This window comes from Babesia bigemina, scaffold Bbigscaff_72560 (genome assembly GCF_000981445.1).
Source record: "Babesia bigemina genome assembly Bbig001, scaffold Bbigscaff_72560".
NCBI classification, from domain to species: domain Eukaryota; phylum Apicomplexa; class Aconoidasida; order Piroplasmida; family Babesiidae; genus Babesia; species Babesia bigemina.
Genome location: NW_012237235.1, coordinates 721 through 14,603, shown reverse-complemented (window position 1 = coordinate 14,603; position 13,883 = coordinate 721). Strand labels below are relative to the sequence as shown.

Sequence of the window (13,883 nt, the reverse complement as noted above, 5' to 3'; positions counted from 1 at the left end):
GGTGAGTGCTTGCTAGGTGATTGATATGTTTGCAGGCTGAGGGGACTGGGAGCGGCAGTGGTACGTGCTGCAGTAGGTGAGTGCTGCTTGAGTGATTGATATGTTTGCAGGTTGAGGGGACTGGGAGCGGCAGTGGTAGTGTTGCAGTTGGTGAGTGCTGCTTGAGTGTTTGATATGTTTGCAGTTTGAGGGGACTGGGAGGGAGAAGCGAAGATGGGTTATGGTGACCCTTGTAATTGTCTTACGAAATGTATATATGCGCATTGTGTCTGCTGTCCATGGTGTTGCGTTGAATGTAATAAAGGCATTTTTAGCAGTTGCTATGTATGTGACGCAAATTCCCGTCTGAACCGGCTTAAGAACCAATGCAATCGTAACGGATGCAACGCCGGAAAAACAAATTGCACTAATATTTACGAATGTCAATGTAAATGTTGCAGAAAGAAATGTCAAGAGGATGATCCCGTCTGCAAAGCCCCTTCTCCCCCCGCTCCACACCCTCCCGTTTCTTCCCCCGATTTTCACTCTGAGTCCGTCAGTGAACCGCGTTTGTCCGATCCTTCTGAGGTACAGCCTTCAACCGGCGACCCTAATGCAGAAGCCTCCACACCTTTTTCCCCTGACCCCAACACCATCGCCGCCGTCATCGTTGCCATCATTGTCGCCATCATTTTGCTCGACCTGTGCATCTTCCGCTTTCCGGTGGGCCGCAACATCCGCGATTTCCTCGTCCGCAAGATACCCTTCTGCATCGCGTTCTACAGCTGAACTCAGCAATATGTTGGCGCTAACATCGTAATCCATATTCCACTGATCACCTAACTGGCAACTGACATCTAATGTTCTAGACAGAGTAATGATTGCATTGATGACCAATCGCATGAGCAAGGAGGTGACCAATCACCTGACCAAAGTGGTGACCAAGTTGATGTTACGGCAGCGATGGCATGGTCACGGCAGCGATGACATGGACACGGCAGCGATGACATGGTGACCTAAGTGGTGATTATCATCCACTCCACATCGCCCCTTTATCCACTCTACATCGCTCCCTAACCCACTCTACATCGCTTTCTAACCCACTCTACATCGCTCCTCTATCCACCCTACATCGCTCCCTAACCCACTCTACATCGCCCCTTTACCCACTCCACATCGCTCCCTAATCCACTCTACATCGCCCCTTAACCCACGCTACATCGCTCCCTAACCCACTCTACATCGCTTTCTAACCCACTCTACATCGCCCCTTAAACCACTCTACATCGCCCCTTAAACCACTCTACATCGCTCCTTAACCCACTCTACATCGCTCCTCTATCCACTCTACATCGCTCCCTAACCCACTCTACATCGCTCTCTAACCCACTCTACATCGCCCCTTTACCCACTCCACATCGCTCCCTAATCCACTCTACATCGCTCCTTTACCCACTCTACATCGCTCCTTATCCACTCTACATCGCCCCTTTATCCACTCTACATCGCCCCTTTACCCACTCTCCATCGCTCCCTTAACCCACTCTACATCGCTCCCTAACCTACCTTACATCGCCCCTTAACCCACTCTACATCGCTCCTTTACCCACTCTACATCGCTCGAATCACCTCGCCATAATACCGCTATGACCTCTATAAACCATAGCAATAACATGTGCCGTGTCACCCTTCCCTTCCTTTCTTCCACCTCTTGCCACTGCCCTGACCATGTGCCGCCTAGGGAGCTTCACAAGAAATTTGACAAAATTTAAAATCCTAAAAATACCTCAAATAACAACCCTACTAACATCCTTAATAACCTTTGCTTTGGCCTCGAAAAATTCCTCGGCTTCAACTCTGACACCAAAGGCTACGACGGCAGTGGGATAGTGTACTCTGACCTGGACAGGCTGTGTGACGGGGTGATGGGATTTTTGAGTGGTGTGCTTGGTGCGGTGAAAGATGAAAATGAAGTGACAACTTATGATGATAATAAAGAATTAAATGATATATTAAGCAATTTACAAAATTCGATAGGTAAGGGTTCCAGTGTATTTTCCTCTCAGATTACGCAGGTGTCCCAGTGGCTTCACAGGTATGAGATGCGTTTCGGCGATAAAACGGGAGCAGCAACAAGCGCATTAAGTGCGTTAAATAACAAGAAAATTGGCGATGAATTCATGAAACGTGTTGCAGGTAAAGGTCACGAAAAACTTCAGAAGCAATTGGAGGACTGGACCACGGTGGTCGGAGAGATTGAGACTGAATTGAATAAAATCGAAAATGAAAATGTTAATGCGCTTGATAAGTCGTTACGCGAGAAAATTAAACGTGAAATGAAAGATGTTAGAAACGCATTGTGGCTGTTGAAGGAGAGCGCTGTTAAGGAGGATTTCAGGAGGCAGGTGAAGGTAGTGGATGATACATTAGAAGCTGAGAAAAAAAAGTTGGATGAGGTTATTAATAAAGAGAGTGCTACGGTTCGAAAGGTTCTGGATAAGGAGAGCGATAATGTTATTAATGACGTAAACAAAGATCTATTAGAGCTTCAGAAGACGTTGGGGGAGGATTACAATAATCTATTCAAAGTAATTAGCAAAATTACAGAAAAAAGGAAAACTGGAATGAGAACCATTCGAGGAAGCATTGAATTCGCGAAGACTGAGGTTAATAACGAATTAGGAGCAGCAGGCGCCGCAAGAAACACTATTGCACTGATGTTTGAGAAAATCAAACATTTGTTGGAAAAGGTGGACAGAGATCAGGGTCCAGGAAAATTAATGTCTCATCTTCGTCATCAAGTTAACGAAATCACTTCAGAGCTACTAGCAGTGGGTAGGAAGCTACAGCGATATGTTGAAAGTTTAAGACAAAGCATTGGCCAAGCTGAACAACTACGTAGAATAGCTGCACAAAAGGTTATGGATGTGCACAAAGCTCTGGATCACAGAACGATTGATAAGCTAACGCGTAAAAAGTCGACACTTGGTCAAGAAGTGGACAAAATAGTCAATGCCAATCAGGCCCTTAATGATGTTAATAATAAACTTGGCGCTGAAATTGCGAATCTGGGGGAATGGAACGTGAAGGCGCAGGGTGCCGCTAGTGTAGCTATTGAGAAGTGCGAAGCTGTAGTTAAAGCGCTTGACCATACAGAAAATAAAGAGTTAAAAAATGCCCTCGAACAAATCGGTACGACGACTCGACAGCTTGATACGGCTTATACCAAGACGCAAGACCATTTAGTGAAAGAAGTCGCAAAAGCAAAAGCAGCAAATCAACGACTCAATAATATTAATACTGAAGTCACCGCTAACGTAGACGGCGATATTTCTAGTCTGATTAGCAAGTTAAGCAGCGACAAAGGTAGCGTTATGAAGAAAATGGGTAGTGAGAGGATTAAAAAAGCAAAATCATTCATGGGTGAATATCAAGACATTACTCATAGCGACTTGAAATTATTATTTGCAGATGCCGGCATAAAAAGTGATTTATTAGGTGCTCTTCAGGCTGCGGCCCAAAAGGGTATCCAGGCGTTTCACGATAAGCTTTCTCGAGACCATAAACTGACGCCTTTAGCGAGTATTACAGAAAACGTTCACGAAGTTGTTAATGAAACGGTGCGACAATTAAGACAGCAAATTGATAAGGCTGTTGAATCCATAAAGACACGCCTTCGTGAAATATACAAAATGGTTGAAAACAAGGCTGACGAAAACAAAGGTATTATTCCTCAGCACCTAACTCTATACTATTATGTGATGAAGATGAAAAATATGCTCAAACAGGACATTAAAGAAACATATGATGTTTCAAAGGATCTCACCAAAATTCACGATCAGCTGAGTGAGCTCCACGGAAAGGAAATACCTGACCAAACGAAAACCATCTTTAGATCCGTTGTGGCAATCACTGAGCAACTCAATACACTCGGATTCTCATTAAAAAATAAATTCAATACGGACGATCTGATGGACAAATTGGAAGACTTAAATAGTAAGATTGGTGAAAATATAAATAATGGCGTCACACCTACAGGCAGCCTTAAGGCACTTCATGATGAACTTGTTGCGCTTACTGCCGGAGAGCTCACTGAGAGCCCAACCAGTAAAATTCAGACTGCCATAAATGAAACGCTGAAAACGGTTGAGAAACTGGAAACTGTGCCCTCCAACGTTGACGACATAAGAGTTGAAGTAAACAACTGTTTGGATAAGCTGCGGAAAGAACTCATTAATCACTTGGACGCCACTGACCTCGCAGTCTCTCAAGCAAACGATGGTTTGAAACATGAGATAAAAGCCGTCTATGATGCCGTTGGTTCGGCAAAACGCATTGCCACTCAAGCCATTGAAGCCATCAAGGTCGCACTCGCAGACGCAGTACGAAGAGCCTTTAACAGTGGTCAAAACGCAGTGAAGGTACTCCAGGAAACCCTGATATACAACAACAATAGGGCGTTTGACGAACTCACTACCCAGGTACGTTCCTTTTTCTCCGAGCAAAAATTGGCCGATCTCTCCGCCCTGCAAACCTTACTCACCAGACAACTAAGAGAGATCACTCATATCATTGATACCGACCAAGTCACTGGTGTTAAAGGCCTCTTAGTCAAAACGAAAAATGATTTTGCCGCTCCACTTAATTCTTTCTTCACCTCCCCAACTCCAGAACAGATGAAGCTGGCCGACTTGGCAGACAAGCTTAAGCAGTGTTTCACTACCACGTTCACAAACCTCCAGAAGCAAACCGATTTCAGGTTCGACCACCAAACTTTGGAGACTTTCAAGTCCTCTCTCACTAAGTTACTCACCGGCCTCGCCACCTCACAGCACTTCGACCACAATTTCACCACCAACCTAAATTCGCTCATCACGACGCTCGCCCGGATGGTCCCTCATAAATTCGGTGAACCTTCCACACCGCTGCTTCAGACTCTCAAGGACGGTATGGAGGCATTGGCAGGTCAGCTCAACCACGCCTACGTTAACAGCTACTCCGGCCTGACCGTCGACTGGTCTAAGACAATTAACGGCAAACCGCAGTTGACCGACGACGCCGAACGGTGCGCTAAGCTTTTCCTCACCTGCTTGTCCACTCTGTTTGAATATCTCAGCAAGCTGATGAATGAGTGTCAGCACGCGTGGATATCTGACAAAATTCATTCAACTACGGATCTCGGAAAATGGTTCGGAGAGTGCGGCTTCCATGTTTCCACGTCTGACGCAAACCGGGACGGTGAGTTGAGGAATGAGTCGAAATTGCAGGGTCGTAACATCTTGCCTCTGATCACTAAGGATAACCACGTTTTCAACAGATACTACGTAGGAAACCTGAAAGACATTTTCGGTTACCTACACGACTATCTTCGTGTCTGCCACCTCACTCCCCGTCCTAAGCCTAGGTCACCGTGCAGCGTGTACGACATGCTCTGCTGGCTGACTGGCCTCACTTACAGATCGTACTACCAAGACTTGTTACTTAACAGCTTTAGTGATTTGCTCGACAAGCCGGAAAAATCGGACGACGCTTTTGCGGTAGACGGTATCGGTCTCGAAATCCAAACTGCCAAATCCTTACTGGCGTATCCCCAAACCATCACCGCCGCGAATTTAACAGACGCCATCACAGAAGTATGCTACTACGCGGAAGATGTATTGATCACCGTACTCGGCCACGGAGATGCTGACTGCACGTACGCCGTTGAGCATTCCAACAACTCACTCAACTTGTATTATCCGCCTCGCAGTGAGGACTGCCTTCAGATGATCATCGATGTGCTTCGAAGTATGCTGCAGCCGCTCACATTTTTGAAAAAGCAATGCGCGCTGGAAACAAAATATTACGGTTGGCAGCAGTGTACGTATGGCAGCGGGGTTCAGCCTTCCTGTTGGCAGTGCGGTGAGCACTCTTCCATCTATCCGTCGTCCAGTCACGATTGTTCAGGCACGTCGCCCCTGCAGCTGTACCTGACTGACAGTCTAGGAGGCATGTTGCCTCACAGTCTGAGTTCCATCGGTTGCAAGTCGTCATGTTCCACCTGCACCAAATCGTCACCTGGGATGCCATGTTTGACTCCCCTCGGATTCAGCCGTTTCTCGAGAGGTACGCGCACAGGTAAAGACCTAAGCAACGTGCTGACCAAATTCCTAAGTAACGACCATGTTGCGTGGCTGCTCACGCTGGTCCCCAAACCGCCATCCACATTGCCCGAACACTACGGTTTTGTCACGTCGCTTGTACTTAGCAGTGTTGTACCATTGACTCAACGGCAAGCTACACATAAATCTGTTGCTGATGCGTTTAAAAAGTGTATCTCCGAACAGACTATCGATCTCTATAATAATCCTACTGATTTGACAAACGCGCTCGGTAACGCATATGGCTGCAGCCAGACCGGTCATGAAGCAAAGAGCCATCTCCCTCCATATGCTGACTTGTCCAGCATTTCGATGACTAACACGTGCCCCGATCAAGATGTTCACTGCGCTCCATACATCGACTGCTTATCTGCCAACTGCTATAAATACATGGCCAAGCAACACGCTAACCTGTATTTTTCGTGGTCTATATATTTGCCATGGAATCTATGGAAATGTCTCTGTTCTCTACTTGACGCATTTGGAAGCATCAACTGCAAAAGTTTCGGGTGCCCCGGATGTTCATGTACACCATCATCTCACGGCGCCAAACACAACTGCAGTTGCAGAGCTCTTGTATGTTGCCGTGCTGTGCTGCCAACGTTCTACAGATACGGGTTCACATTTAAGGACCCTAAAATGTTGCTGGATGGTAAGAACAGAAAGCGTTGCAGTCATTTCTACACTCAACTGGAGAGTGTAGTCAAATCGACGTATTTCACCAAACTATTCGATCAGTGCGATATGATCTTGTGGAGAATCCGTGAACCATTCTCCTACCTTGTCTTGGCCCTCTGGCTCCTCTCTTTGTTGTACCTCCTCCACATCATGGTCATCCGCCTAGACCTCCTCCACATCAAATCGCATCTACATAGTCCCTCATCACATCGCATTGCCGCTCAATCATTGTTGGCTGCTGCACGTGTTGGCAAACTGGGCAGGGTGTTTTATCTGCAACCGTAATCGTACTCACGTGTTTACTATCTGCACTCACCTAGCATATCACCTACTCACCTAACTTATAAATTGTGCTTTAATCTGTTGCATCACTCACTCATCGTTGTATGCGATTGTGTAATAGTTAACTAAAGTGTTGACCAAGATGCTGCCCAACGTGCTGACCAAAGTGGTGACCAACGTGATGACCAATGTGCTGACCAAAGTGGTGACCAATGTGCTGACCAAAGTGGTGACCAACGTGTTGACCAATGTGGTGACCAATGTGCTGACCAAAGTGGTGACCAACGTGGTGACCTACCACCTAACCAAATTGATGGACACGGCAGCGATGACATGGTTACGGCAGCGATGACATGGTCACGGCAGCGATGACATGGTCACGGCAGCGATGACATGGTCACGGCAGCGATGACATGGTCACGGCAGCGATGACATGGTCACGGCAGCGATGACATGGTCACGGCAGCGATGACATGGTCACGGCAGCGATGACTGGTCACGGCAGCGATGACAGTTGATGGTTAGGCAGCGATGACATCAACACGGCAGCGATGACATCAACACGGCAGCGATGACATGGTGACCAAGCACCTGACCAGAGTAGTGATTATCATCCACTCCACATCGCTCCTCTATCCACTCTACATCGCCCCTTTATCCACTCTACATCGCCCCTAATCCACTCTACATCGCTCCTTATCCACTCTACATCGCCCCTAATCCACTCTACATCGCTCCTTACCCACTCTACATCGCTCCATAATCCACGCTACATCGCCCCTAATCCACTCTACATCGCCCCTTAACCCACTCTACATCGCCCCTTAGTCCACTCTACATCGCTCCTTTATCCACTCCACATCGCCCCTTTATCCACTCTACATCGCCCCTTTCTCCACTCCACATCGCCCCTTTATCCACTCTACATCGCCCCCTTATCCACTCTACATCGCCCCTTCATCCACTCCACATCGTCCCTTTATCCACTCTACATCGCCCCTTTATCCACTCCACATCGCCCCTTTATCCACTCCACATCGCCCTTTTATCCACTCTACATCGCTCCTTAATCCACTCTACATCGCCCCTTTATCCACTCTACATCGCCCCTTTACCCACTCTACATCGCCCGAATTACCTCGCCATAATACCGCTATGACCTCTATAAACCATGACTATAACTTGTGCCTTGTCACCCTTCACTTCCCCCTCTGACTCTGCTGAGCTAGCCAAATTGCAGTCCAAGTTGGACGCTTTGAGGAAAGTGGAGGAGCTTTGTGAAAATTATAAGAATCTTAAAAATGCATCAAATAATCCTAAAAACCTTTTAGAGAATCTTTGCGATGGTCTTGAGACTTTTCTTGGTTACTCCAAAGACTCCAAAGGCTACGATGGCAAAGGCATCGTCTACTCCGACGTTGACAGGCTGTGTGACGGCGTGATGGGATTTTTGAGTGGTGTGCTTGAAGCGGTGAAGGATGAAAATGAAGTGACAACTTATGATACAGATCCTACAAAAAACATTAATACAGTTATTACAACCTTAAATAATAATATTGGCTCCGGGCGTGCTGGGCTTGCGGCGTCTGTCGACGCGGTGAAGGGGTGGTTGGAGGGGTATGAGATTGAACATAATGGTAAACTTGCAAGTATAACTGGGCCAATATACGGACTTAAGACGAATTTAGAGACAGAAATTACGAAATTTAAAAAAAAGGATCTTAAAGATCCTCAAATCATGATGAGCGACGAAGAATATGGAAAAGCATTCAACACTAAGAACGTTGAAAGAGTAATCGAGCACTGCCTATTGCAAACAAAAACTTGTATAAAAGATATTTTTGAAGACTCAAACTCAGGGTTTCAAGCCTTGGATCCCGGATTGCAGAGTAAAATTAGCGAGCCTTTGAAAAAAATTAAAAAAGAATTCGCAAGGTTGCAAGGTTTCTCGGCCAAAGACAGGATACGTTATGAGACGATAAAAAATACAATTGAAACAACGCTTGAGGATCGCAGGAAAAACGTTAATGATAAGATTGAAAAGGATGTGACTAAGCTGGTCAACGATTTGAAAGATTTGATTCAAAAAATTCTAACAAAACTTGGTAGAATAGATCATATGTTGCAAGGTTATACTCAACAAATAGTAATGTGGACGGGCGTAACTAAAAGTGGTATTCGTGCGACTATCGGAAGGGTTGATAAAATCATCGATAAGGGTGTCGGACACATCCATCAAGAAATGATCAAAGAGAAATCCGATGAATTACGAAAGACGGGTGAAACGTTATTTTGGATTTTCGAGAGCACAGAAAAGCAGGTAGTGGAATTGGTGAAAGAGGCGCAGAACAAGGTTACAGGTTTGGAAGAGGCTATTAAAGCTGATTTGTTTGAAATCAAAAAGCAAGTTCAGACTGGTATGCAGAAGTATGTTAACGATTACGTTAGGAAAGTTCAGGGGGAGGTCAATAGGATTACGCATCCAATCACAGGCTTACAAAAAATAGAACACGCAGTTAAGGCCTGGGCCAAGACCTTTAGTGGGACGCGTGCTTTCGACAACAAAGTGAAAGAGTGGATACTCCATATTTTGAAAGATAATGATTTTGTTAGAGAGAAATTAGAGACGTATGCTAAGAAGGTTGCCCAGCTTAAGCAGGGTAAGTTCATAAATACGGAATATACGCAAAAAGAAGGTGAACAAAATTCGCAATTTCATAATGATATTGCTGAAGTTGTCAACAGAATACTCAGTAAAGAAATCGCGGAAATTGGTGAGGAGCTCAAAACCAGCATAGAAGCCGTCGATAATAACCGTGACTCAATAAACAAGATCGAAGGATATATAGCCGCTGTTTTGTTCGGCTGCGAACAGTTTGCCGGATCAATTGAGGTGAATATTAATAGTAAAGGCATTGTCGGCGCTGACAGAATGTCCACGGGCATTGTTAAGTTGGCCAAGGAAATAGCAAGAGAAATTGAGAGACACTGCTTGGCAAAACCTGGAATATCTGTGAGCGAAGATCCTGACACGACTCTCGAAACCGCCGTTCAACGCATCCTTCATAATCTCCTAGCTGTGGCTAGCCAGAAAGCTGTAGATCTCGCATGGCTCACTGGAAATAACGACAAAAATGGAAACATCGGTAAAGTGGACGCGTCGCTTGATGTTGCTCTTAAGCTGAATGCTGGACTTACAACGGCACTTGCCAATAAAGGCGACTACGGGTACGAATCCACCTATTTCGACCCCTATGCCAAAACGGCAATCGCTCTGAAGCACAATATTCAACTTACAATTGGCGAGGCACTGGATAAGAAGATTGGCAGCAACTCAACAATTCGTGGCAACGAAAGTAAAATAGAAAACCTTGAGAACCTTCCGTTTTCCTTTAACAAGGGCGGTGCCGGCAGATCAGACGCAAAAACAGAGCTCCGTCAAGCGATTACAGCACTAGGTAACCACGTGTCCGAAACTTATAATAACTATCTTAAGGATATATACGTGAAAAGTAAAGCTGCTCTTGAAAGCGGTGCGAAGATCGAAGAAGGGACCTTACACATTCTGTTCCAGCAGATCACGGATAATCTAGAAACTTTAATAAAGATATTTGCCGACGAAGGCGGACATATCCGTTCGGATTTGACAAATCTCACACAAATAAGCATTGACACAAAACTTAAAGCAATTACAACGAGACTTGAAAGTCTCCGAATTAAGGAATTGAAGGACGTAATGCACGACGCTGGAAGATTTATCAGTGAAGGTGCCGACAAGTTTGGTGGGCAAACAATTCTCTCTCTCACCAATTATGTGAACAGTGCAATCAAACAAGCAACTGAAACCATAATCGCCCAGGCCGAGAAGCAGTACATCGACTCTCGCATCCACGGCATGAGCATTCTTAACAACGCGGTTGAGAAGCAGTACGAGAAAATTGAAGGGCTAATTGACCTAGACGGTTTAACAGGAGTAAAAGGATTTTTGAAATTATTTAATAAAGTATTTGTTAATAAAGTGAAGAATGTCAATACGTCCACCGCTAAACTGAAAGAAGGCTGTGAAAAAGTATTTGTTAGCTTTGAGGAATTCTTCGAACGATTCGAAAACCAACGGAAAGACGTACAAGACTTTGCTACTTATATCCCTAAAGACGCCATGTTCCCTGAGCGTTCTACGTACAATACTTTGTATGACGCCGTTACAATTCTGCTCGCCGGAATCATAGACTCCAATCACTTCGACCACAAATTCACCGATAACCTCCGTTCCCTCACCTCCGCCCTGTCCGCCTTCACTCCCACAAAATTCGGCGAAAGTTCCAGTCCCATCCTCCAGGCGTTCAAGGACGGCATCAGCGGTTTGGCAAGGGAACTTGGGAAGGCGTACGTGAACAAGTATGAAGGAGGCTCAGACGGTATGATATTGGTCGACGCAAGAACGGAGAGCTTAACCGACGACGCTAACCGCTGCGCTAAAGTGTTTTTAAGCGCGCTTCCTACGTTGTTCGGAAACTTAAAGCACCTCGGCAGTAAGTGTGATAGAGATTGCAAAGATGATAAAATTAACGAATACACGGAACTTGGTGATATTCTGAAAAACTGCGGTTTCGTTGTTGCTACGACAGAGAAGATACAAGACGGTCAGTTGAGGAATATAGAAAAGTGCAACGGTAGCTGGATTGTTACAAAACTCGTAGCTGAAAATTTGTCCCCAACTTACAACTTTAGATTGATAGATGTTGCTTCCGAAATTTACACATATCTTGAGACGTACAATGAAGTCTGCCTCATATCTACTTTCTCCGCACGTCGGCGTCCATGCTCCGTTTATGAGATGTTGATTTGGCTATCCGGTTTACAGTACACCACGGCGTATCAGACGATGCGTGACCAAACCATTTCTGATTTCTTCGATGATTCGGATAAGAAGGTCACTGAAGGGGAAAGCGCCACGGAGATAACCTCTGTCGTTCTAGAAGCGCACCCGAGAGGCATCACGTATAATGAGGTACTGTCAGCAATAGAGCATATTACGTCAACGTCATATGATGTGTTAACCACCATCGTCGGCAACGGGGATGCGGACACCATGTACGCCTGTGACTATGCCAATAACAAGCTGAATTTCCACTACCCTCCAAGCGGCGAAGATTGCCTAGGTATGTTCATCGACATCCTTCGTAGATTGTTCCCCGTGTTCAGATTCATGGAAAGTCAGTGCAAGACGAGTACTAAATATTACGGTTGGAGCGACTGCAATTATGGCAAAGCCATCCAGCCTGCCAACTGGCAATGTGATAAGCATCTCACTGACAAAGAATCCGACTGCCTGCCGAAATCGCCGCTGATGTCGTACTTAAGTGACACACTACCCGGCCATTTACCACATCACGTTACTGCAATCGGCTGCAAAACAGTATGCAGCAACTGCCCCCAAAAGCAACCTGGGCAGCCGTGTTTGACGCCCCTTGGCTTTAGGGGTTTCTCAGGTAGTACGAAGACAGGCAAAGAGCTAGGCAACGTGCTGACCAAATTCCTCGGTGAGCCGTATACTTCATGCCTCTTTTCTCTGTTACCTACACCACCGTCCACGCTGCCGGAACACTTCCAGTTTGCCTTGCGCTTAGTGAAAGCCTGGAATAGCAACGGCAATCATTCCGTGATCGCTTGGTTAAACGATTGCATTACCAAACAATCGATTGAATTGTACACCACGCATCAAACGCTGAGGAATGCGCTATGCGATGCGTATGGCAGCGCGCAGAGTGCTCATGATTCTAAGCATAGTGAAGCTGGAAAAGTGGAGTTGTTGAGTTTATCGAAAATGAACCCCTGTACGGGAGCAAATAACTGCGCTCCATACCTCTCTTCAACTTCTTGCGATGCGTACTATTACCTAAGTAAAAGACATGCCAACTTATACCTGTCATGGGCCATCTATTTGCCATGGACGCTGTACAATTACCTGAAATCGTTGTTTGAAGTTTTTCAGCAGATCGATTGTGGGAGTTCCGGTTGCACTAAATGTCTATGCAAACCAGGAAAGCACGGCGTGGAATTCAATTGCAAGTGCAAGTCATTAGTGGGCTGTCGTGGCGTTCTTCCGACGTTTTACCAATATGGTTTTACATTCGGTAACAGCAAAGTATTACATGTTACAGAAAGGAAATATTGCCGCAGTTTCTATACGCAATTGCAAAACCTCCTAAAATCAAAATGCTTCGAAACGTTATTTACTGAATGCGACGAATTCATATTCACAATCAGAGCCCCCTTCATCTGGCTCAACGTCGCGCTCTGGTCGCTGTCCCTTTTCTACCTCATCTGCGTCATGGTTGGCAGGCTGGATGTGCTCCACATACGCTCACACCTGAGAATACCGTCGTCGCACAATATTACAGCGCAGTCATTGTTGGCAGCAGCGCAAGTCGGAAGGCTTGCCAAAATATCGTACCTGCAACCGTAATTGTATTCACGTCTGTAATTCACACAACTCACCTAGCATATCACCTACTCACCTAACTGACAAACGTAGTCTAATGTCTCGAATTACTCAAGGGGTAACGTGTGAACTAGATAGCACCTAGATTAGGTGATGAGTGAACAGCAAAGCTAAGTGCTAAGCTAGCAACCAGGCAACGTGCTAAGCTAGCAACCAGGCAAAGTGCTAGGCAAGCACCCAGGCAACGTGGTAGGCTAGCAACCAGGCAACGTGTTGACCTAGCACCCAGGCAAAGTGCTGAGCTAGCAACCGGGCAAAGTGCTAAGCTGGCACACAGGCAAAGTGCTAAGCTGGCACCC

The 13,883-nt window shown here is 45.9% G+C and overlaps 2 protein-coding genes across 2 annotated transcripts; both read left to right on the top strand.

Annotated features, from left to right (window-relative positions):
- Positions 1–1,904: 1,904 nt before the first annotated feature.
- Positions 1,905–7,082, top strand: BBBOND_0003760 (hypothetical protein, conserved; the record flags this gene model as incomplete). The annotated part of the gene is made up of 1 exon (XM_012915209.1): positions 1,905–7,082. One exon carries the CDS (start codon positions 1,905–1,907, stop codon positions 7,080–7,082), a length of 5,178 nt encoding a protein of 1,725 aa, XP_012770663.1.
- Positions 7,083–8,250: 1,168 nt separating this feature from the next.
- BBBOND_0003750 (hypothetical protein, conserved) lies at positions 8,251–13,548 on the top strand (the record flags this gene model as incomplete). Its single annotated transcript, XM_012915208.1, has 1 exon — positions 8,251–13,548. One exon carries the CDS (start codon positions 8,251–8,253, stop codon positions 13,546–13,548), a length of 5,298 nt encoding a protein of 1,765 aa, XP_012770662.1.
- Between the last annotated feature and the right edge of the window lie 335 nt (positions 13,549–13,883).